Here is a 22,672-nt window from a genome sequence, read left to right as displayed (position 1 = left end):
GTCCGCAGCCGCGCCGCCCTGCACACGCCCGATCCCGTCTGATCTCCGCAGCTAAGCAGGGTCGGGTCTGGTTAGCGCTTGGATGGGAGACCCCCTAGGAAGCCCAGGTGCTGTAGGCGTAAAAAGTAAAAACAATAAGGGATTGTAAGCTGACCAGGTCCTTGCAGTCTGTGAGGTCAGCCTAGGGTTACCTTTCCTAAAAAAATTACGAACATAAAAAATAAAAAAAAAATACACTATAGCAAAACTCTTGGTATGTAACTGAAGACAGGCTGAAGAAAGTTATTGTTTTAGGCTAAAAAAAAAGATGCTGAAAATCCATGTCAAGATATCCCAGTCAAAAAGCTACAATAAGGAGAAAAAAATAAGTTGTAAAGATGAGAGAAGAAATAAATAAAATAGAAAACAGGTGTTTAATTTAAAAAATTAAGAAAGCCACAGGCAGGGGTCCCCTACACCCTTGAAAATACTGACAACATGACTAAACCTCTAGCACCATTGATCAGAATAAAAGAGAGACGTCACAAATTACCAATATCAGGACTGAAAAATGCATATAACTACAGATTTTATGGACATTAAAAAGATAGTTCAAAGATATTATCAATAATTTTATGCAAAATTTGAAATTTAGATAACGTCAATTCATTGATAAAAGAACTTAACAAACCAGATCTAAGAAGAAATAGAAAACCTGAATACTCCAATTACCTATAGTTTTAAAAATGGAATCTGGAGAAAAAAATTCCCAAAAAGAAAACTCCAGGCCAGATGACTTCACTGTTCAAGTGTCCCAAACATCTAATGAAGAAGTAAAACCAAGGCTACACAGACTCCTGCAAGTATTTTTTAAGAAGGAAATGTCCTCATTTTTGAAACCTGAATAATCTTCATACCGAAAATCAAGCAGAAACATTTACAAAAAAGGAAGAAAAGGAAAATCACAGGTCGAACTCTCTTCTAAGTGTCGATCCGACATATTGCCAAATTGATTCCTGTGGTGCATAATAAGAGTAAGGCATCGGGACAAAGTTTAGTGTGCTTAACCCAAGGTTGGTTTAACATTTGAAAATAGAGTGCATCACGCGTATCATAAGGGGAGAGAAATCATATGTTGCCTTCATAGATGCAGAGAATAGATGCATTTGATTAAAATCAACGCTTTCATGACAAAAAACAAACCCTTAGAAAATCAGCCATAGACTGGATTTTCCTTAATCTGACAAATGGCTCAACAGTCCATGGTGAACCGCGATCTGGAGCATTGTCACGCTGAGGCCGGCAGGGGGACGCGGGGCCCAGCGGCCCAGCCCAGACACCAGGCACGGAGAGAGAGGGCATGGGCGAGGGGAAGGGAAGGCAGAATCCCACACGACTCACAAGCGACAAGGACTCGCACGTCAAAACCCTGCAGGACTCTGGATTCCATTAAGAAGCATTTACAAGAAGAAAACGGAGGTGGACGTCTGGCCAGCACTGCGTGGCTGGCAGCGAAAGCTGGGCCCCGAGGGCACACGGAGATATTTAAAGAAACAGAAAACACTATGGATTTCTATACACGTTAGTATTTGTGTGTGCACGGGAAGCCCGCAGGTTATGGGCAGCACTGTCCACAGGAGGGACAGGGATGAGGGGACAGGAAGGGGAGGAGGGCACGGGCTGCGTCTGGAGGCCTGGCACCCCCGAAACCCAACACCACCGTGAGGGGACATGAAGAACTGTCGTTCGACACTGTCAGCGGTGTATTTGTCCCCAGGGTCTTTGCGCTGCCACGTCCTCCAGTGGAGATACGGCTTTGTCCCCAGGGTCTTTGCGCTGCCACGTCCTCCAGTGGAGATACGGCGTCGTCATAACCCTCCTCAGGCACAGACCGTCCACCCGTGAGCCTCACCACCTCTCCTGAAACGGGCGCGTGAGATGCCACGTCACCACACTGCCCAGAGGCCGTATCTGGCCTGTTAAGTGCCCTCTTGTTAGGGAGGCAGAGACATGTCTCCGAAAAGCACTTGACGAAGCATCTGGGCACCTCAGGGATCACAGCACGGGGGGGCGGCTCCATCACACCCACCTCCCGGCGGACCCGCGGCCGGCCGCGTGCAGCAGGGCAGGTGTGCCTCAGGTGACCCCGCACGCGGCCCGCCTGCCAGTGCCCCAGCAGCTCACTCTGCCCTCACTGCTGTCCCCACCGCGGGGCCTCACGCCCGGTGCCCTGTGCTCAGCGGGCCCCTCCTGGTGCGCCCTCTGGAGCTAGGACACACCTGACACGACCACCATGGCCACAGCCCGGCCCTCCTCACCCGGGGCCCCGTCCTTGCCCTCCAAGATCTCCTCGTACAACGCGGCCAAAGGCAGCTCCCCAATGTCATCATACGTGGGCTCCCCAAAAGACACCTCTGCGCTCCCCAGATCTGAGGCGGAGTTGGGCAAGGTCAGCAGAGCCCAGTGAGCATGCTGTGAGGGGGCAGGACTTCCAGGCCCCTGGCCCCATGCCCTCCGCAGGAAAGCCGGGTGCTGCTCCCCACCGAGCTTCAATGTGGTGCCCAAGCGGGACCCCTGGGGCTCAGCTCAGAGTCCCAGAGTCCCAGGGGCCCAGAGTCTCATTCTCTTTCGCCAATAAAAGGCCACCTCAGGGACCCAATGCCAGCTCTGAGTTTCCACTCGCTTCTCCCAGGCCGGCCGCTGGGACTGTGGGATGGGCGTACCTCTCTGCTGCATGCGACGCAGGCCCCAGAGGCCCAGGAGGCCCAGAAGGCCGAGGAGGAGGACTCCGAGAAGCGCTCCCACGACTGTGCTGACCACCCTGAGCATCGGGCAGGGTTCTGTGGCCACCAGAGGCCCAGGGCCAGGCTCTGTAGCAGGAGACCATGCGCAGTTACGTGGCGGATGAGGCGTGTACAAGCCACTCAGTGGAAGGAGGCGGCTCCCAGGGCCCACGCCCTCCCCCTCATGGGCCCCCATGTGGCTTTGGAGGTGCCGGGGGAGGCATCTGCTGGAGCCTGCCAGGCAGAGTGCCCCAGAGTCAGCCAGCATGTGTGTGGGGGCCCCCAGTTTCTGCTCTTATGGGGCAGTGCCCCCTTGGTAAAAGTGACTTTTGTGGCCCTAGAAAGTCTTTCCGAAGCACAAAGAACGATTAAAGCAAATACGTCCAGCAAAGTGGAGGGGACAAGATCAGTGTGCAGGCAGCCGTGTCTCTCACTCTGCCACTGAGCAGTCCTCGGGGAGTTACGAGAACAATCAGGGAGAACTTACTTCCCCCTGAGCACCGCAGCCCGGCGACCCGGCCGCGTCCACACCGGCGCCCAGGCCCCCGTGGGCACTGGTACAGCAGGGACTCGTCGCCCGCACAGCGGAAGGCCTCCGTCCACATGGGCCCAGAGCCCGGGCCGAAGCGGGCACCCCGGGGCGTGGACACGGCCGAGCCGCAGTGCAGCTCCCGGCACACCATGCGGGCCGTGGCCTGGTCCAGGTCGGCGTCGCAGACGGAGCCCCAGGTCAGGCCGCGCCTCACCTCCAGACGCCCAGCACAGGGGTGCTCGCCGTCCGTCCACCAGCCGGGCCTCGGTGTGTCCTGGGGGAAGAGGCGCCTCAGGGGCAGGCCTCTGGGGAAGTGGCCGCCTGCTCCGCCCCACAGGGAGGAGGCTGGCTGCAGGAGGACCAGGACCACCTGGCCTGGCCCCAAGGGGCCAGAAGGGAGCACCAGGGTTCCTGGGGCCTGTGGGCCGGGAGGTTTCCCCCCACCATCACCCCCATCCTGTCCACTCGCTCTCGGCATCTCACTCAGATTCTGAGAGCAAATGCACAATCCTAATCCCACCCACTGAGCCAGGAGAGTGGATGCTGGAGACAGCCACCTCCCTACATGACTGAGGACAGGGTGCGGGTGCGGGGCGGAGTTCTGGGGATGCTCCAAGTTGCTCTCCTTCCCCAGGCAGGGATGCCAGCTGATGGGGTTGATGGGCAGTGTGGGTGGACACACTCGTCTGGCTCTCTTCCAGGCAGTGGACCTCCCGTTAGCCCCGCCCCCCCCCCCCCCCCGCTGTGAAATGGTGCTCCCCTCAGAGGTCCCAGGCTAGCCTCCCTACCTGAACACATCACCTGGGCTTCTGACAGAAGGCTGCAGTGGTTCCAAACATTCATGTCGAACTTGCAGCTGAAGATGCTAGACTCATTTCCCTGGCAGGTCACGGTCTTAGGGCTCCGGTCTCCAGGCTCCCAGATGTCGTCAGGTCTGGGTGCCCGGAGCACCTCGCCACACCCCAGACTCCTGCACAAGACACTGGTCTCCTCCGCCTGCAAGCCACACACCTGGACAGGTCTTCCTGGCAGATGTAACTCAGGGGTCCCGGCACAGGGGCTGCCTCCTGCTTTCAGCCTGGTGGTGGCCAGACCCCCACCTGCATGAAGCACAGAGGCCGGCCGTCCTTGCCTGAGCCCGCCCCCCCCCCCCCCCCGCTGGCCTGGGGCACACCCTCATCCACAAGCAGTGGCTGGGGACCGGAGAGAGAGGGGATGGCCTTTGGCAGGGTGGAGCCAATGGCCTGTCCAGCCAAGAACCTTCCTCCCGCCAGGCCCCACTGAGGAGGGGAGGGGCAAGCAGCGAGTCCCGTGTCCTCGGAGACGGAGTGCACAGCCCATTGAGCTCCAAGGCACCGGGAGGCCCCGCGGGACAGAGGGCCAGGGCCACAGCGCCTGAGACCGTGGGAGAGGGGGGCCAGGACCCTTCAGTGCGGAAGGTTGCATGGTCCCCACTGGTCCCCACACAAGACCCAGAAAGGGCTGCCCTGGGCATGCGACCTGCACCTGGGGACGCGCAGGTCTTCCTCGCGAGTGCCACCCCCGCATTCGGAGGGGACACGGCTGTTCGCACAGGGTCCTCACAATGTGGGTCTGAGGGGCTCCGCCAGGGCTGCTCGTGGTTGCGGGGTGGGTGGGGGCAGGGCTGGGCCTCACCTGAGCACTGCAGGGCGCAGCCCACGGCCCCAGGGCGCAGTCCCACAGCGAGGCCTCCGCCTGTGCACCCCACGCCCTGCAGCAGCAGCAGCTCCGTCTCCCTGGACCACACCCCGGTCTTGGGGCTTGGGCGCGATGTGGGCGTGGCCGCAGCCGAGCTGCCCGCAGACGGCGGCCGCCGCCCGGCGCGCTGCACCTGCGCCAGGCCCTCGCAGCGGCGCCAGCCCCCGGGCAGCGTCACGGAGCCTGCCGCCCGCCGCCGGGGCCGAGCTGAGCTCCGGAACGTTTCGACTAGACTTTTCAAAACTGGAAGTCTAATTTTCACCTTCCATCCCAATTGGTACCCTTAATTTCAATTTCCTCAATTTTTCTCACACGTAGCTTTGATGGTGTTGATGACAGCCATTAAGTCAAAAGTTAGCACAAACCAAAGTCTGAGGGCCGTTTCCATGGAATCTCCAGCTTCAGGCTCAGCCTCCCATACACATGCGCATGGGGTCCCTGCGTGGCCTGCGAAAGGCTGAGACTCCCGAGGCGCACACCCTCGAGCTACATCATCTCCGCCCCTCTGGACCCCGGAGCCCTGCAGACAGCAGCACTCACCGAGAGGGAGGGCCCAGCAGGCCAGCAGGAGGGGCCACAGCCTTGGAGAGGACGACGCCATTCCTGGTCCCCTTTGCTGCTGCAGCCACCCCAGGCACGGGCGAGTGTGTTCCACCCAGTTTGGGAGGTGGCTTCCAGCTCAGTGGGAAGCTGTTCTGAGGAAGCCCGTGAGCCCCGCCCACCTCCCCAGCAGGATCAGAGCTGTCAATCAGAGCGTCCTCTTCCCTGTGGGGGACGAGCACCCTGCCAGGCCTGAGCCCAGGCAGCGCCAGCAGGTGCCATGGCTGAGGCCGCGCTTCCCGTGGAGCCGGTGCCCAATGCAGACCCGGGTGGAGGACTGACGTGCCTCGGCGCCAGGGCCCGGGGCTCCACGGGAGACGCACCTCTCTCTGCCCCACACGAAAGCAGAGTTGAAGAACAAGGATGGAGCCTAGCTCCTCCGTTCCATGAACAGACACGGTAGTTTGGTCAAAACTCATAAAAACATGCCTGATCTGTGGCCGGCGCTCATCAAAGGTGCACACGGCCCCCGTGAGCATGGTGCCCCTGAGAAGCGGCCAAGTGCAAACAGGAGAGGAAGCAGCGATGGAGATGCGCAGGACGGGATGCGCGGCGGCCGCTCGAACCGCGCCGACTGCACGCCTCGGGGGACGGGGACCAGGATGCGCGCCCGAGGCATCGCCGCGAGTCGCGCCTGTACCTGCGTCTGCGCAAAACACGTTCTCCGGGGACGTGAAGCCCGACGCTGAGGTTTCGCTTCTGAGTGACGGAACAGCATTTTTAATTTTTTCTTGGGTCTATGAGTTTTTGAATTTACAAGAGTGCGTACTGTTTTGTAAGCAGAATACCATCAATAAACGTGACTTCCCAAAAGATACGCCAGACATCATTGTACGAGAAGGCCGCTCAGGTCTCCAGACCAGCATGGAACTCCAGAGAAGGCCCCTCCAGCCCCGCGCCACCCCCAGCTCGGGTCTCAGGGGCACACAGCCCCGAATGCGTGTGGCCTGGGTGCCCAGGGCAGGTGAGGGGGCGCCATGCGGGAAAAGGGTGCAGGTGATGGACGCAGCACCCTTCCCTGAGTCCCAACCTTTTCTGACTGCTGGGCTGAGGTCCCCTCTCTGTTACCCTGTCTTCCAGGTCGCCTGTCCCATGCTGGGACGCCCACCCCACTTCCTCCCAGCTTACTTCTCTCCCTCCTGACCCTGCGGACACACACCCCCTCACGCCTTCCCCCATCCCCAGGGACATCTGGCATGTACCCGTGAGCCAGGTGGGCCAACTCCTGGGGCCAGAAGGTGAGCCCCATGTGTGCACAGTGGTGCAGGGTGAGTTCAGGTGTCCGGGATGTCCCTTCTCGTCTCCCAAGACCCCATCAGGAGCTGCTCCAGCCACACCCCCAGAACCTGGACGCTCGCCTTCCTCACCCTGCCTCACTGCAGAGACCTTGTCCAGCCTCTCTGGACATCACCCTTTCTCCCTTGACACGGCTTCCTGTGCAAAGTTCAAGTTCATCTTCTCCAGCACGGTGGTCCTTGGGACCACAAGCAGCACCCCTGGCAGCCCAGAGCGGGCGCAGGGGAGGGCGGAGGTGGGGGAGGCTGTGCTCAGAGACCCTGAGGGGAACGCTGAGATCGCTGGTAACTGCTGGCACCACTGGGCAGACCTGCAGGTAAGGGACTCAGGATGACTCGACCCGGTCTTCTGCAGGACGCTGACCTGGGGGTGGCAGCTGAGCAAGACCCAGATGCAGATGGGCGTGGTTATCTGCAAACCTGTCCCAAACCCACGCAGGGAAGAGGGTACAGGGTAACATTTCCCAGAAAGGGTGTGACAGACGTGTTAGGGAAAGGCCTGTCGAGGGTCAAGGTCCAGGTGGGTGCGGTCAGCCTGTGGTCAGGGTGTGGTCAGGGTGTGGTGACAATGGAGTTGTGGGGTCTTCGCAGGACAGCTATGAGTTCTGCTCATCTGGCACACCTGAGCCAGGTAGGGGTCTGTCTGCCTATGAAAGGTGAGGTGGCCAGGAGCTAGTTTATAGGTTGCACCACCCCACACCCCTGGAGAACCCGTGGGCAAGAGGACAGCTGAGGACGGTCCCAGCACACAGCAGAGCTGGTGGGGCGGAGGGGCCCAAAGCAGAACCCGGCCCTGGTGGGTGGTCCAGGGGCGTTCTGCGACCCGTTAGTGGGTGAATAAATGAGTTCCAGGGAGTTTACCGATATCGTTTTTAGAAAGGAGGAAAATGAAGACCCCAGGGGACCTGGGTTCTCCCACACCCTCCGGTCTCGCCGATGCCCCCTCACGGCCAGCACGTGGCCATCACATCCCGGGGCCACCATGACCTTTCATGCTAGCCTGAGCTTCAGGGCCTGGGCCGTGAGGACCTCCACCTGCATTCAAGGAGAAAGGTGTGTATCGGGACCCTCAGCGACTCCTCAGAGCGACCAGGGCTTCTTTGCCCTGCTTTGTCGCCATACCTTGAAGCCAGAGAGCCAGCCAAAAACTGGACAGTGTGAGCGGGGCTGGGACCAAGCTGCTTCCCGTACCGTGCCCCCCGCCCCCCCCCGTCTGCTCGGGCCCTGCCGACTGACAGAGTGCGTGGCCACGAACACGCCGAAATTAAAATCTAGGGCCCTCGCTAAACTCCACGTCTGCCCACGAGAAGATTCCAATGTGACGACGCCCAGGTACCCCAACACCCAAGCCTGCGATGGGAGTGAGGGTCACGGACACAGGGACAGGTGGCTCCAGGATCTTTAAATGTAGGCGCTGGCCAGAGCAGGGCCTCGGGCGTAGAAGCAGCAGAGCAGCAGAAGCACGAAGGACACCGCGGCGCACAGGTGCACACCTGCAGGGCTCAGCGGCAGCGCCTCGTCCTCGTCCTGGTCCTGGTCCTGGTCCTGGTCCTGGTCCTGGTCCTCGTCCTCGTCCCGGGCCTCGTCCTCGTCCTCGTCCTCGTCCTCGTCCTCGGGGCCGCGCTCCGGCTCCCGGGCGTCGTCATACTCACCCGCCCTCACCAGGTCCCAGGACACACTGGGCCCCTCGTCCTTCTCCCACGTGGGGACAGCGCCGATGTCCTCATAAACTCCTTCCGAGGGCAGGTTCTCCAACATTCCAGAACCTGCGAAGGCCACACGAGAACCTCTAGGAGGGCCGCTGCCACAGTCGAAGCCCGCTGCTGCCAGCCCCCCGCGGGGCCTCTCCTGCGTGCCAGGACCCCCTAGACCCCAGCCCCTCCTGCTGCAGCTCCCAAAGGAACACGTGCTTCTTGGGCACCCAGTCATGCGTCACTGAGGAGTCACTATAGGGGAATCTGGGCGGGACCTGGCACACAGAGCAGTGACCAGGACAGACAGGGCTCACAGTAGGCTGGGCTCTCAGCTTGCCCGCAGCCTCCCGTCCCCGGGGCCTGTGTCAACCTCACCAGCCCAACCCACCTACCCCTGCAGGCCCCTTGGCGGCGACACCACCGTGCCCCCAGGACCAGGGCAACGATGCTCAGGATGGTGCCGAGGACCAGGCAGAAGGTCATGGGCAGGGCGCCAGCCTCGAGGGCAGGTAGAGGGGCCAGGGGAGGTCCTGCAGAGACAGTGGGAGGCGGGTCTTCCCTGTGTGCCAGCACGGCCTGGGGAATTGTGACCTTGGGCCTGGGCCACTTGAGCCTCTGGGGAGGGGGGGGGGGGTGGGCCTGGTGCCACTCCCCCACAGACCCCCCCCCCACAGACCGGAGGAGATGAAAGGGCAGCTTTACCACCCTGAGGCTTGCCGCCCGCCACCACGACTTGGACACACACACCCAATACTCAAGAGGCCACGGCGCACCAGGCCCAAAGCCCCAGACAGCAAGGAAGAGACCCGAGAGGTGGCCCAGTGTGGCCAGGGCCTGCTGCCTCCCCCAGGGCTCTACATGCTGCTGACACAGCGGGAGGGACAGCGGTGCACCCAGAGACCGGGCGTGTCCAGCACCGCAGCCCACTGGCCTGGCTGCCAGACACAGGAGACCCGAGTGCCCCCACTGCAGGGCGCCTCGGGGCCAGGGCCGGGAGGAGCACACCTACGCGAAGCCGATGCCTGCGGCCGGGCCGTGGCCTCCCAGTCACCTGCGGGAGAAGGGACGGGGCCTAAGGGAGAGGCCGGAGCAGCCCAGACCCTCAGCGCAGCGGCCCGCCCACTCGGCCCCCTCAGAGGCAGCCTGAGCGCCACCCGGAAGGACCCGGGCCAGCCTCAGGGCTGGTCTCTGGAACGCCGGGTGGGGGCTACTGCAGAGGAATCCCGGGTGCCCCTCCCTGCCCCCCGCAGCTCTGCCCTTGCTTCCCGCCCACTCACGGGAGCAGCGGACGCCCGCGTCCTCCTTGTGCCCGCAGTCTGTCCGTCCCCACGGCTCCGCCGGGCAGGCCCACAGGGACGCCTCGCCGCCACTGCACCCCACCTCGTCCAGCCACACGGGACCCGAGCCTGGGCCAAAGGCCGCCCCCGCCGGGGCGCCCACGGCCCGGCCACAGCCCAGCTGGCGGCACACGACCTCCGCGTCCGCCAGGTCCCAGGAGTCGTCGCACACGGTGCCCCAGGAGCCGGCGCGCCAGAGCTCCACGCGGCCGGAGCAGCGGTCCTCGCCCCCGCGCACGCGCACGGCGCCCTCCTCTGCAGACACGGGGGCGGGGTGGGGGGTGCGGTTAGGGGCCGGGGTCGGCGCGCAGGCGGGGCCGAGCAGCGGGCGGCCGGGCGCGCGCAGGTACCTGGGCAGCTGTGGTTGGAGGAGCAGCCGACGGCCTCCCTCGGATCCTGCGGCGTCTTCTCTGACGACCCTGTTGGGTTAAATGGCAGCAGTCCCAATGTGAACGCCCCGGGACACTTCGGAATAAAGTTTGCGAAGCCCAAGGGACCCCCAGACTCCCAGTCATGGGTCAAAGGCCGCCCCTGCAGTGAACTGTTGGGGAGCGAATGCCACCTCCAGCCCCCCAGAGACCCCCAGGGCCCCACCTGCACAGGTGATCCAGACCTCCTCCTCAGGCGCACAGGAGCGCGGGTGCCACGGGGCCGAAGGGCAGTGCCACAGCGTGGAGTTTCGCAGCCCACGGCACTCGATATTGTCTACCCAAGCGGCGCCCACGCCAGTGTGGACGAGCCTCTTCTCCAGCCAGCCCTGCTCCCCGCAGCCCAGCTGCTTGCAAATGATGGACAAGGAAGTGTCCTTCAAGGCGTTACTGCACACGGCGCCCCACGTTCCATTGTAGAACACGTCCAGCCACCCAGCACAGTGCTGGGTGCCACCTCGCAGCCTCAGGGCCACTGACTCTGGAAGACAAGCACAGTCGGCCAGGGAAAGACCTCAGGGAGGGGGCCGCTCGGCACGTCTGACCCGGCGAGCCCCTGGCACAGCCCGTGTGCCCCCGTAGCAATACCCCACTCCGAGGCTGCAGGTGGCAGGTGACCACAAGTACCCAGAGCCAATGCCCAGTTCTTAGCAAGTCTGTAAGCTGATTGTCAAGAAACCCATCCTTGGAAATTATTTGAAATACAGAATGATCTTTTTGCATAAGATCATCGATTTAGCAGTGATTATAAAAAATAAAAACGAATTAGCCCCAAGCACCATGTTCAAACAGAGCATCGATCATGCCTGCCGGTGCCTCCATACTGTCACAACACCCTTGACCTATGCACTGCGAAAGTGGGATATATTGAGTAGACTATAATATTGCCACATAATAGAGTATTAGACAATCCTTTAAAATGACATTGCAGGGGTCTGTAATACATGAAAAAAAAAAATCTATGCCAGGATCAAGAAAGTTGGATATAAATTGTATTGGACAGGGTCATAACTAAAAAATCTTAGAAAAAATGCAGGAAGGAAATACATCATGACAGCTCTCAGAAGTGGCCACAAAGGTCTCCTGCCTGTATCCATGTCCCTTGCAATGAGCCAGTTTCCCAGCCCCTGAATCAGTGCTGGCCTGGAGACTTCGGTCAGCTGAGTGAATGAGACGGGAGTGACCCACACCCATGTCACACCTGGGCCTCTGCTCTTGCCTTGAACCCTGCTGCCAGGCTCAGGCGTGACAGAAGCAGAGTGTCCCCCACTCCTGCCAACAGCCAGTCCCCAGCAGCAAGGTCCTATCAGTCAGCGAACAGCAGCTGCCTGAGGGAGCCCACGGGACAGAGGGAGTTAAAAACGCAACGGCACACCGAAATGTGCACCCCAGGATGTAAGACCAGAATTGACAGAAAAGCAATTCGGTGGTATGGTAGCACCTGAAGACACTCTCCCAGAGAGCAGAGCCCCGAAAAACGAATGGAAAGGATGGCGAACCTCGGTGTTGCTTAGAAAGAAGCAGTGACTGAAACAGGCCCAGGAAACGTCCCTGAAGTGAGAACAGGGACCACACCAGTGAGAAGAGACCACACGGTGCCCGGCCCTGCCCTGGAGGCTGCCTGGGGACCCCTCGCAGGCTCGCACTCCCAATACAGGGCACGGTTCTGCCACTCGAGAATGACCACACCACTCGAGAGCCAAAAACCAACCAACCAAACAAAAGTCTTAAAAATACTCTGGAATGAGTCTTCTACCAACCCTCCAAAATGTGCATCAAAGAATTCGACCCAGGAGCACGGTGTGGGTGGGCTGGCGAGAAGGGGAGAGAGACCCCAGGGCGCCGGCCCAGGACCACCGGCAATGTGACCCGCAACCCCCACCCCACAGGGCAGGGAAGGCGCTTCAGTCGAGCTGCAAAACCAGAGCCAGAGACGGCGACACAGTCCCTTGTGGGGCTGCACCCCGCGAGGGAGCCCCCGGGGACATGAGAGGCCCCATGGGCGTGGCTAGGACCGCGCCGCCGTCGATACCGACTGCCCCGGAGCAGGACCGACCTGAGCAGAAGACGCCGGCGTCCTCCTTGTGCCCACAGTCGTGCCGGCCCCAGCCCCGCGACGGGCACTGCCACAGCGCGGACTCTTCGCCCCCGCAGCCCAGCTCGTCCATCCAGATGGTCCCCGTCCCCGCACCGAAGTGCGCGGCCCCCGGGGCGCTGAGCGCGCGGCCGCAGCCCAGCTGCCGGCAGACCACGTGCGCGTCCCGCAGGTCCCAGCCGTCGTCGCACACGGTGCCCCACGCGCCCCCGCGCAGCACCTCCACGCGCCCCGCACAGCGGTCCGGCCCCGCGGCCAGCCGCACCCGGCGGCTCCCTGCGGAGAAGGGGCCCCGCCCGAGTCAGCGCGGCGCCCCTGGCCCGGGGGAGGGGGGGGGCCAGGGGCGCCGCGCGGCCCCCACTCACCAGAGCACACGACGCCCGCGTCCCGCGACGCGCCCGCGGCCACCAGCAGCGACGCGGACACGTTGCACTGGCTCAGGCGGGTCTCGGTGCCCGCACAGCGCGCGCGGCTCAGCGCCACGCGGACGGCCCCGCGCCCGGGCGCAGGCGCGTCGTAGGCGCGCTCCGCCTCTCCGCACCCCAGCTGCCGGCACACGACGCCCGCGCCGCGCAGGTCCCACGCGGCGTCCAGGACGCGGCCCCACGCGCCGCCCAGGGCCACCTCCACGCGGCCGTCACAGCGGCTCTGCCCATCCCTCAGCCGCAGGGCGTCGGGGAGACCTGGGAGGGTCGCGGGAGGGGCTGGCAGGGTGGCAGGCGCCGGGCCCCAGGCCCGAGAGGGGAGAGCGGCCCCCGCCTCCCCCGGAGCCCCGTCCACTCCCAGCCCGCCCTGCACAGCGCTCCTGCTGACCCACCTGAGCAGACCGCGGTGGCGGCGTTTCCTGGGTCACAGGCGGGGGCCCCCAGCGTGCCCACTGGGCAGTTCCACAAATAGGGCTCTGTCCCCACACAGTGAAACACGTCAGGCCAGATGGGAGCGTCCCCGTCCCCAAAGTGGCCTCCTCGAGGTGTGGCCACCGCGCCGCCACAGTTGAGCTGGTGGCAGAGGACGGTGGCGTCCGCTAGGTCCCAGTGGGCGGCACAGAGGGGCGCCCAGGCCCCCTGAACCTGGAGCTCCACCCGCCCTTCACAGCTGCTGCTGCCGTTGACCAGCCGGAACCCTGCAGGGGAGGGGGCGTCGGCACTGCCTGGCAGCCAAAGCGCAGCTCTCACGCTCTCGCCTGCCCCTGCCCCTGCCCCCAGACTCAGCTCGCCTGCTCGCCGGAGTGTGGCCGCCTGATGGCACACGCACCCTTGGCCAGAGGCACCCTGCGGAGCTTGGGTTAGAGCGCCCAGCAGGGCCCGGGAGGGAGGCAGCAGGAAAGGAGGCTGGGGAGCGACCCTCAGAGCCCACCCCCCACCCCGCACGGCCCCCACAGCCCCCTCACCCCCCCACCCCCCCTCACCCCCCCACACCCCCCACAGCCCCCTCACCTCCCTCACCCCGCTTGCCTCACCTGAGCACCGCAGCCCGGCGTCCTGGCCGCGTCCACACCTGCGCCCAGGCCCCCGTGGGCACTGGTACAGCAGGGACTCGTTGCCCGCACAGCGGAAGGCCTCCGTCCACATGGGCCCAGAGCCCGGGCCGAAGTGGGCACCCCGGGGCGTGGACACGGCCGAGCCGCAGTGCAGCTCCCGGCACACCACGCGGGCCGTGGCCTGGTCCAGGTCGGCGTCGCAGACGGAGCCCCAGGTCAGGCCGCGCCTCACCTCCAGACGCCCAGCACAGGGGTGCTCGCCGTCCACCAGTCGGGCCTCGGTGTGTTCTGGGGCAGGAGACAAATCCTCAGGAACAGGTGTTCTCGGGTGAACAGCTCAGCCCGGAGCCACTGCCCTGGACCACAGGAGGATCATCTGTGTCCAGGCAGTGGGTCTGCCAAACCCTGGGCAGAAGTTGATAGCCAGAGGCCCCTCCGCCCTGCACCCAGAACAAAGCGGGGGTCCCTGGTGGCTTCCCAAGGTCAGCAGTTAAGTTCACCTATTGGAGGTGCCCGCGTGTGGAACACAGCCCCCGCCTTCCCAGGGTGGTGGAATCAAGGCCCTGTATAATCTCAGAGGCGAGGTCGAGACACCTTCGGGGTACAGGACCATTGCCTCTTGGGGGCGGCACAGAGGACAATCCGGTCACTTTAGTCTGCCCAGCACCCAGATCGGTGAGGGCTGATTCACTCTCCCCCATCCGAGACAGGGCTGGGCGGCAGGAAGTCGCTCCCCAGCCAGACTCGTGTTAGACACACAACAGTGTTACCTAAAAGGGCACAGGTGCTGTGGGACAGCCAGGCCCCCGCACCTGCTGCGAGCCGCCCGAGGCGCTCACGCCCTCATCTCTGTCCACCGAGCGGTGAGCTAGAGCCGCCTTCTTTCCCATCCTCCCTCCTCCCGCAGCCTGCTTGTGGCCTTGAAGCAGCAAGCCAGCAGCGCAGGTGTCCCGGCGGGGAAGGGCAGCAGGAGTCGGGCCCGGGGAGCGGGGGACGCCACCTGCGCAGACCACCTCGGCGTCCTGCCCGGCGCTGCAGCCCTGGCGGAGGCTGTTGTCCAGCCTGCAGTTCCGGATGGTGGGCTCGGTGCCGCTGCACGTCATGTACTTCCCGCGGCCGCCCGGGTCTTGGCGGGAAGCCTGCCGCGCAGGCCCACACCGCAGCTCCCGGCAGAACACGGTGGCCTCCTCCTGGTGCAGGCCGCACAGGCGATCCACCCCGTTCGCGTTTCTGATCTCGGGGAGGCCCGCGCAGGGGCTTCGGCCCTGCACCAGCCGGATCTCCCGGAAAGTGCCGTCTGCAAGCACAGCGCCCACTCAGCGGCTGCAGACTCCACGGGCCATGTGGTCACCTGAGCCTGCGGCCTGCCTCGATGACCAGCCATTTCTGCTGGGACACGGCGGTCCCTGCTAGACACCCCACCCTGGGCCAGTGTTCGAGCCCCAGACCGGCCCTGCTCCTGCTCAGGGCGTCAGCACTGGGCTGACAGGCGCCCCTCTCATGGGGCAGTCACGAAGGACACCTGGCTCAGGACCCCCTCACGGGGGGTCCCGTGAGCTCACTGTCACGCTCTTGAAAATCTTACTCATGTGCAAACACGGGCACCTGCCTGTCACTCGGCCCTGGGCCCCAACCAAGCAGGAGGCTCAGACAGCTCAAGGCCCCCAAGAAACACCTGCAGCCACTCGGGTGAGGAATCCTGATGAGACGCCCAGGGCCCCTCAAGCCCCCGGAAGGCAAAGTGCCCCCTAATCTAGCTGCTCTTCGAGTGGTTGGCTTGCTTCCCCTCTGTCCTGCCCCGGGTGGCACAGGAACCCCGAGATCATTCGCAGCTGCACGCCTCACACCCAGAACAGTGCTGGGCAAGGATGCATGCCAGATGACGAAGGACAGCCACACAGGAGACAGGAGGGACCGGGCCGTCCCAGAGGGCTCCGAGGCCCAGGGCCCAGGAAGGGCCCCCCGAGCTCTCCGCCCGCCTTCCCACCCCGACTCACTTGCGCACAGCGCCACCACCACCCACTGGTGGGGGCAGGAGCTGCGGGTCCAGGCCCCGAGGCTGCACTCCCACAGGGTGGGCTCGTCGCCCCTGCAGGACACGTTGTGTAGGGCGGGCAGCACCGTCTCGCCAGGTAGCGGGACGTACTTGGGGGCGCCCACGGCCAGCCCGCAGCCCAGCTGCCTGCAGACCACAGAAGCCTCCGCCAGCGTCCACTCCCGGCTGCACACGTGCCCCCACTGGCCCCCGTGGCGGACCAGCACCACGCCATCACACTGACTGTGTCTGTACGCCAGCCTCAGGTCGCCCGGCCCACCTGCGGGAGGACAGACCAGCCTTGTAGGGGCCAGGCCATCTGGTGCCAGGTGGCGTGGCAATGACAGCTCTGTGCCCAGGGCCACCTCCAGGGCCTCCCTGCGAGGTCTCCACCCCTGGGAGAGCCGGTCCAGGAAGGTGACCACAAGCACATGCCCCAACCATGCCCGTCCCAGGCCAGCCACGTCCCCTCGTTTCCTCCATGCTCTGCTCAGCCCAGCCCCTGGGCCCTGAGCAGTGGGCTTAGACCCACTCAGCTTTGGGACAAGAGTCTCCGGGGCTGTACTTGGGGCCCACACACCCTCCTGCCCAGGGTGCCCTGCCCACCTCTGGGCTGAGTGACACCCAGGCGGCTGGTCGCGGCAGGGGGTCCTCACACCCCATCGGCATCTGCAGAGCCACCGCCTTCGGAGGGGTCCACGGACGAAGGAAGGAGAAACTTACCGATGGGGACTGCCCAGAGAGTGACGAGAAGCGGCCCGACTCCCAAGGCCCAGAGAGCTTCCCTCATGGCCCTGCCTCAGCGCCCCGGCCTCAGCCAGCTCCGGATGCTCAGCTGGGGCAGCCACAGAGATGCCAGTCCAGAGTCCAATACACAGACGCGGGAGCTACCGATGGCCTCCTGGACCAATGGGGACAGCGAGAGCCTCTCCAGAGCGTATCTGGGGCTCTGCCTCTCAGTCTGAGAGCTGAGCAGCCAATGGCTTCAGCAGCTCTGCGCACGGCCAGGCCTGAGAAGGGGCCCAGGCTGTGGGTTTCCTCCCGTGCTGAGAACTGCTGACGGGCGGCTTCGCTCTGACCCCACAGTCAAGCAGACGGCCCTATCTGCCCACAGACACGGCAGCAGCAAAGCCCTGTGTGTCTCTGCCCTCCGCCCAGCCCCAGTGGCTTCGGCTCCCTACCACAGAGAGGGACATGGTGACACCAGACATCTAGGGACTGGTAGGGACTGAGCGGGGTCTTTGCAGCACAGCAAAGTGAGATAGGCCAGAATGGCTTTGCAAGGGCTGTGACAACTAATTGTCACTGGAACCAAATCCACAAAAGAAGGCGAGAACCCGCTCCCTAAGCCAAAACCTGCTGACATAGAAGACTTAAACACAGTCAAGAATCTCCTGACATCATAACCAAAATGTCCGAGAGACAAGTGAAAATCACTCATCACGTGAAGAACCACAATTTGGTGATAAAAGACCACCCACCAACCGATGCCAACACCAAGTGCGGGGGAGGTTCCTCCGACGAGGGCTCCAACGTAGACCGCAGAGTCTTCTGAAACAAATGGAAAAAGCAGAAAATCTCAGCAAAGAAACAGAAGCTATAAAAACAGGCCAATGGCCCAGAGGTGCGGACACTGGCATAGTCGTGCCTTGCTGGCCAGGCGGGACGCAGTCCACCGCGAAACCCAGAGGAGCCCCAGGGCGCGGCAGTGTGCCCCGGGGTGCACCTCAAGGGAGAGCAGTTGTACACGAGGGCCCTCGGCTAAGGCTCCATGGACAGGAGATGTCCCGAGTGGGCAGGCCCGTAGTCACAGAGAGTGGGCGAGCGGCTGCCTGGTGTAGGGGAGTCGGGGGCGGAACCTGGCTGCTCACGAGCAGAGGGCTTCTTCTGCGGATGATGAAAATGTTCTGAAATTAGCTAGCAGCAACTGCTGCATGACTCTGAAAAGGCTAAAAAATGCTGGATTCGACACTTGTAAAGAATGCAAACGTAGTGTATTAATCATATCTCAATAAAGATGTTATTTTTTAGGGAACCAAATGGATACTATAGAACTGAAAATACAATAACTAAAAAAATTTAAATTCACTGAAGAGACTCAGTAATAGAATGGAAGTGACAAAGGACCGATCGGTGAACTCACAGATGAACAAACGATTTACTCCGACAGAGAGAAGACAGGAACAAATTCACAGAGCAGCAGAGATCGGTGTGACGGTGACGAAGGGCTCACGGTCCCCCTGTTGGGGACCCGGGAAGGAGAGGAGAGCGAGGCCGAAAAAGGACGCGAAGACGCCGTGGCCGACCACGTCCCAGATTCGGTGGCAGACGGACACTTACAGATCGAGAAGCTGAGCAATCCCCAAACAGGACAAACACAAGGGAAGTCACATCAAAACACTTCGTAATGAAACGTTGGAAAACAAAAGACAAAGAAAAAATCCGAGAAACGGCCAGAGAAAAATGACACGTTACCTACAAAGGAAAGCCAGTTTGAATGACAGCGGACTTCCCATCCACGTGGCGGCCAGTGCACGGTGGACAAACAGTGTTAAAGCGCTGAAAAAAATACGTGTCAAATCTGAGTCCCGTCTCTGTGAAGCTGCCCTAAAGGGACACAAAGACATCCTCGAATGAGGGGGAACTAAGAGAGTCTGTGCCTAACAGACACACCCTTCAATCACGGTCAAAGAAAGCCCTCCGCACAGGGCCCACCAGGACGGCGCGCGAAGCCGGAGGCGCACAGCAGACGGCCCTGCGCTCTGCGAGCGCCCCCGGCGCGTGTCACGTGCGGAGCGGGGGGTGCGGCGCTGCCAGAAGGGCGCTCGGCACCCGACACGCTTCGCACAACTCTATTTTCAAGGGGGGGGGGGGGTAGGTGACTTTAATGTAAGCAAGGTTTCAACATTTCCTTTGAAGTGGTGAAACCCCGACAGCAGCCTGCTGCGTGTATAATATCTAGGGCAACCAACACGATTACACAAAACTGGAAAACATTTATTTTAAACATCAAAATAGAGCTCCGAAAATGTTCACATATATCACAGCGGGACAAGAAAAAGGTAAATAGAGGCAGGAACAGCAGTGGGGACAAATAGAAGACAAAAAACAAGATGGCAGACTTAAGCCCTAAAGAATCGATAATACTTTACATGTAAATGGTCTAAATGCACAAATCGAGAGACAGACATTGGCAGAGTGAACACATGCGCAAAAAAAACCATGACCCCAATACATACCGTTTATAAGAAACTCTCTTCAAACACAACATAGGTAGATTGAAAATAAAGTAGAAAAAAAATCTCATGTAAACATTAATCAAAAAAGCTATATGACTGTCAGAGAAAGAGTTCGAGCAAGAGAAAATTACTAGGAAGAAAGGGGGAAGTTACCTAACAGTAAAAAGGCCAATCCACCTAAAAAAGAGCAGACTTAAATGTGTGCACACCGAGCCACAGAGCATCAGAACACATGAGGCAAAGACAGACAGAGCCGAAGGGAGCAACAGACAGATGCGCAGTTCTGGTCAGAGACGACGCTCGTCCAGTGAGACCGGCCACTCGAACCAGACAAGACGGCACAGAAGGAGGACACACTACAGGCCACGTCTCAACAAAACCTTATCAAACAAACCCAACATTTTCACATATAAAAAGAACACACTACAACTAAGTGGATTATCGCAGGCATGCAGGACAGGTTCGATACTGAAAATCGATCATCGTAACCCCCACATCGACAGGGCAAAGAAGAGAAATCATATGATCTATTAAATGATCCAGAAAAACTTTTGACTTTGGACAAAATCCATACCCCATTTGTGACAAACAAAAAAGCTCCCAGAAAAGTCAGAAGAGAGGGGAACTTCGTCACCCTCGTAAGGAGCAGGTACAAAACCTCGAATTAATGTCACACGAAATGGCGAGAACTGAGGGCTTTCCCTCGAAGGTCAGGAACGGCACAAAGATGCCCGTTGTCACCCCTGTCACCATGGTCACACACACATCGCTGGGCGCTCCAGCCACTGCAATAAAGCGAGAAAAAGAAAAACAGAGCAAATGTATTGGGAAGGAAGAAAGCTTTTTAAGTCTCTATTTACTGATGAAAGAAACGTCTGTGCAGAAAATCCCAACGAATCTGCAAGAAGAAAACCGCTAGAACTGATAGGTAAACTCGTAAGGTCACAGGATACAAGATCAAAACACAAAAATCAATTGCATTTCTATAAACTAACAATTAACAAGTGGAAACTGAAATAAAAAAGCAATGCAATTTATAATTTATCCAAAGAAAATGAAATACTTAGGCACAAATGTAACAGAACTCGCACAGGACGTGTCCGGTGAAAATTACCAAATACTGATGCAAAAAATCAAAGAAGACCAGAATGCTTGGAGAGACAAGTGTTCGTGGTGTAGAAGATGCAACAGAGAGATGTCTGTTTCCCTAACTTGATGTAGGGGTCGAAGACGATTCCTTTCAAAATCTCAGTGAGGATCTTTGTAGACATGAACAAGCCTATTTTAAAACGTAGATGAGAAGAGAAAGATTCTAGAATAGCCTGACATCTGTGGGGATGGGAGGAGAGTCATTGTTACCCGAGGCAGGACTTACTGTGTAGTCAGAGTGACCGAGACGAATGGGGACTAGTGGGGACTCCAGGGACAGGTTCCCGTGGGTGCTCTTAATCGGCTTTTGGCAAAAGAACAGAAGTAATTAAATGGAGGAGGCACGGACTTTTCAATAAATGGTCCGGGAAGAATTGGGCATCCATAGTGGGGGATGAACCGTGATGTAAACCTCATACCTTAGGCAAAGATTGATTCAGAAAGGATTATGGACTTCGATGTGAACCTATAAAATGTTTCCAAAAAACAGAATAATCTTTAGTACCTAAGAGAAGGCAAAGCATTCTTAGATTTTTCATGGAATTTTGGAATGTGAAATTTTATGAAAAATGATAAATTGGACCTTGTAAAAATTAAAATCTTCGCATCATGAACATATTGTAAAAATATACATTGGGAGAAAAGGCTTTCAAATCATATATTTGACACAGGACCTGTATTCGGTGTATATTAAAAAAAACTCTGAAATTTAACCATTTTAAATATTTAGTTAGAAAATGGGTATGCAAAGTCATTTCTCCAAGGACGATATACAGATGTCACATACAGACATGAAAAGATGTTCGTCTCCATCAGCCACTGGTCAGTGCGAGCTGAAACATGGCCAGCGGCCACCGTGGGGCGGCTCGTAAAGGCGCAGTGATGTTGCAAACGCTGGCGAGGAAGTTGAGAAACCAAATCACGGGGCCGGGGCTCTGGGGAGCAGAGCTGGGGCACCCACAGCCGCCCACGACGTCGCCAGGCCGCTCCTTCTGAGCCTAACACGAGACGCAGCCCAACTCGGCAAGTGCCCGCCCTCTGGTGCCTTTTTATCGAAGAGATGAAAACTTATTTCCATGCAAAACTGTGTACAGAGATGTGCACAGCAGCTTTACCTGGAGTGGCCAGAAGCTGGAGGCCACTTTAGATGTGGCGGCGTGCGCCACGCGGCCCGCGCTCGGCCCGCCCGAGCGTGCTGCATGCATGTGCTCACCGGACAGCTGCCGCTTTCATTGGGTCGTCTGGCTGCTGTGCCGTTCACATTTTCTGTGAATTACTGACTCTTTTGTCTGCATGTGCTCTCGGTTACTGAGCCGGGAGTGCCAAGCCCTCCAACTCTGATGTGGCTCTGTCTACTTCTGCTCTTAGTTACCTCGATTTTTGTTTCTTGCATTTTGAATCCGTTCATCATTTCACTCACCTTTGGCCACCAGGCCGCTGTGGTTGCCAGGCCATCGTCGCTAAGGGACGACCCTCCATCTCCATGACACTCTGTCTCGAAGGCTAGTTTGTCTCTCGCTCACATAGCCACGTCAGCTTTCAAATACTCGCCATTTGCATGCTGTATTTTTTCATCTTTTAGTTTTCATCCTATTTGTGTCATTATATTTAAAGCACATCTCTGAGGCCCTTTACTGTCTGCAGACTCTGGGTCCAAACCACACACCCAGGTCCTCAACAACAGAGCGAGAAGGTCCAGCCATTCCACAGCCTGGGAACCGCCGTGGGGCCGAACACAGCCATGGCGCCATCTGGCTCTTGGGGGGCAGTTATGAGGGGCTTGCCTCAGGGCGAGCCAGGCCCCAAGACGGGGGGCACAGAGGCCCTAGCCACCTTTCTGCAAGCCGCTGTATAGATAGTATACAACTTGGCTTTGTTTTTATTTTGTTTTTGTTTTTTTTTTTTTTATCCAGTCTGCCATTTAGTTACATTGTTGGTTCCGTTCATGTTAAGTGCGATTTTATGGTGGAGTTACACTTGCCATTTTGCTATCTGTTTTCTATTTGTCCGCTCACTTTCTGTTCCTCTTTTCCTAACTTCCGTTAAGTCCTTTTTCAGTATTTTGTTTTATTTTTATCTGCTTTTTAGCTGTATTCCTAACACAACGAGCATTCCCAAACGACAGTGGCCCACGCTAAACCAGCGCAGCGCTTCGCGTGGGCCTTGCCTTTTGTGTCCTGATATTCTGGCCGATGCTATTCTTAAAAGCAGATTTTTAAAAATGTGGCATTGATGTCAAGATAGACAAACGGATCGATAGAACTGAATAGGGAAAGCAGAAATGGACTCACAAATATATGGACAACT

General features: G+C 59.4%; 2 protein-coding genes and 1 pseudogene across 2 annotated transcripts; 1 reads left to right on the top strand and 2 right to left on the bottom strand.

Annotated features, from left to right (window-relative positions):
• Positions 1 to 119, top strand: LOC118604201 (annotated as a pseudogene).
• A 2,024-nt stretch (positions 120 to 2,143) lies between these two features.
• On the bottom strand, positions 2,144 to 3,967 carry LOC107517160 (scavenger receptor cysteine-rich domain-containing protein SCART1-like). The gene is made up of 3 exons (XM_016157581.2): positions 3,250 to 3,967; positions 2,703 to 2,849; positions 2,144 to 2,408 (listed from the first exon to the last, which is right to left on the bottom strand). The coding sequence occupies exons 1-3, from the start codon at positions 3,770 to 3,772 to the stop codon at positions 2,248 to 2,250; spliced, it is 831 nt and encodes a 276-aa protein (XP_016013067.2). The 5' UTR covers positions 3,773 to 3,967; the 3' UTR covers positions 2,144 to 2,247.
• Positions 3,968 to 5,164: 1,197 nt separating this feature from the next.
• On the bottom strand, positions 5,165 to 20,983 carry LOC107517159 (scavenger receptor cysteine-rich domain-containing protein SCART1-like). Its single transcript, XM_036223491.1, has 14 exons — positions 16,701 to 20,983; positions 15,940 to 16,257; positions 14,943 to 15,239; positions 13,922 to 14,230; positions 13,280 to 13,585; positions 12,828 to 13,145; positions 12,424 to 12,738; positions 10,534 to 10,848; positions 10,290 to 10,358; positions 9,880 to 10,194; positions 9,612 to 9,653; positions 8,995 to 9,132; positions 8,402 to 8,674; positions 5,165 to 7,943 (listed from the first exon to the last, which is right to left on the bottom strand). The coding sequence occupies exons 1-14, from the start codon at positions 16,765 to 16,767 to the stop codon at positions 7,873 to 7,875; spliced, it is 3,153 nt and encodes a 1,050-aa protein (XP_036079384.1). The 5' UTR covers positions 16,768 to 20,983; the 3' UTR covers positions 5,165 to 7,872.
• Between the last annotated feature and the right edge of the window lie 1,689 nt (positions 20,984 to 22,672).

Source organism: Rousettus aegyptiacus, unplaced genomic scaffold (assembly GCF_014176215.1).
Source record: "Rousettus aegyptiacus isolate mRouAeg1 unplaced genomic scaffold, mRouAeg1.p scaffold_m13_p_6, whole genome shotgun sequence".
Taxonomy (NCBI): domain Eukaryota; kingdom Metazoa; phylum Chordata; class Mammalia; order Chiroptera; family Pteropodidae; genus Rousettus; species Rousettus aegyptiacus.
The sequence above is the reverse complement of the archived record's forward strand: the minus strand, read 5'-3'. Positions and strand labels throughout refer to the sequence as shown.

Bases quoted from the DNA above. Each gene is read 5' to 3' on its own strand.
- LOC107517160 (XM_016157581.2), bottom strand. From the start codon at position 3,772: ATGCCGAGAGCGAGTGGACAGGATGGGGGTGATGGTGGGGGGAAACCT. The intron at 2,850-3,249 runs GTAAGTTCTCCC...CTCCTGCTACAG, and splicing joins GCTGCGGTGCTCAGGGGGAA to AGCCTGGCCCTGGGCCTCTG. The intron at 2,409-2,702 runs GTACGCCCATCC...ACTCCGCCTCAG, and splicing joins GCGTCGCATGCAGCAGAGAG to ATCTGGGGAGCGCAGAGGTG.
- LOC107517159 (XM_036223491.1), bottom strand. From the start codon at position 16,767: ATGAGGGAAGCTCTCTGGGCCTTGGGAGTCGGGCCGCTTCTCGTCACT. The intron at 13,586-13,921 runs GTGAGGCAAGCG...CCTCCCCTGCAG, and splicing joins CGCCGGGCTGCGGTGCTCAG to GGTTCCGGCTGGTCAACGGC. The intron at 9,654-9,879 runs GTGAGTGGGCGG...CTTCTCCCGCAG, and splicing joins CGCGGGCGTCCGCTGCTCCC to GTGACTGGGAGGCCACGGCC.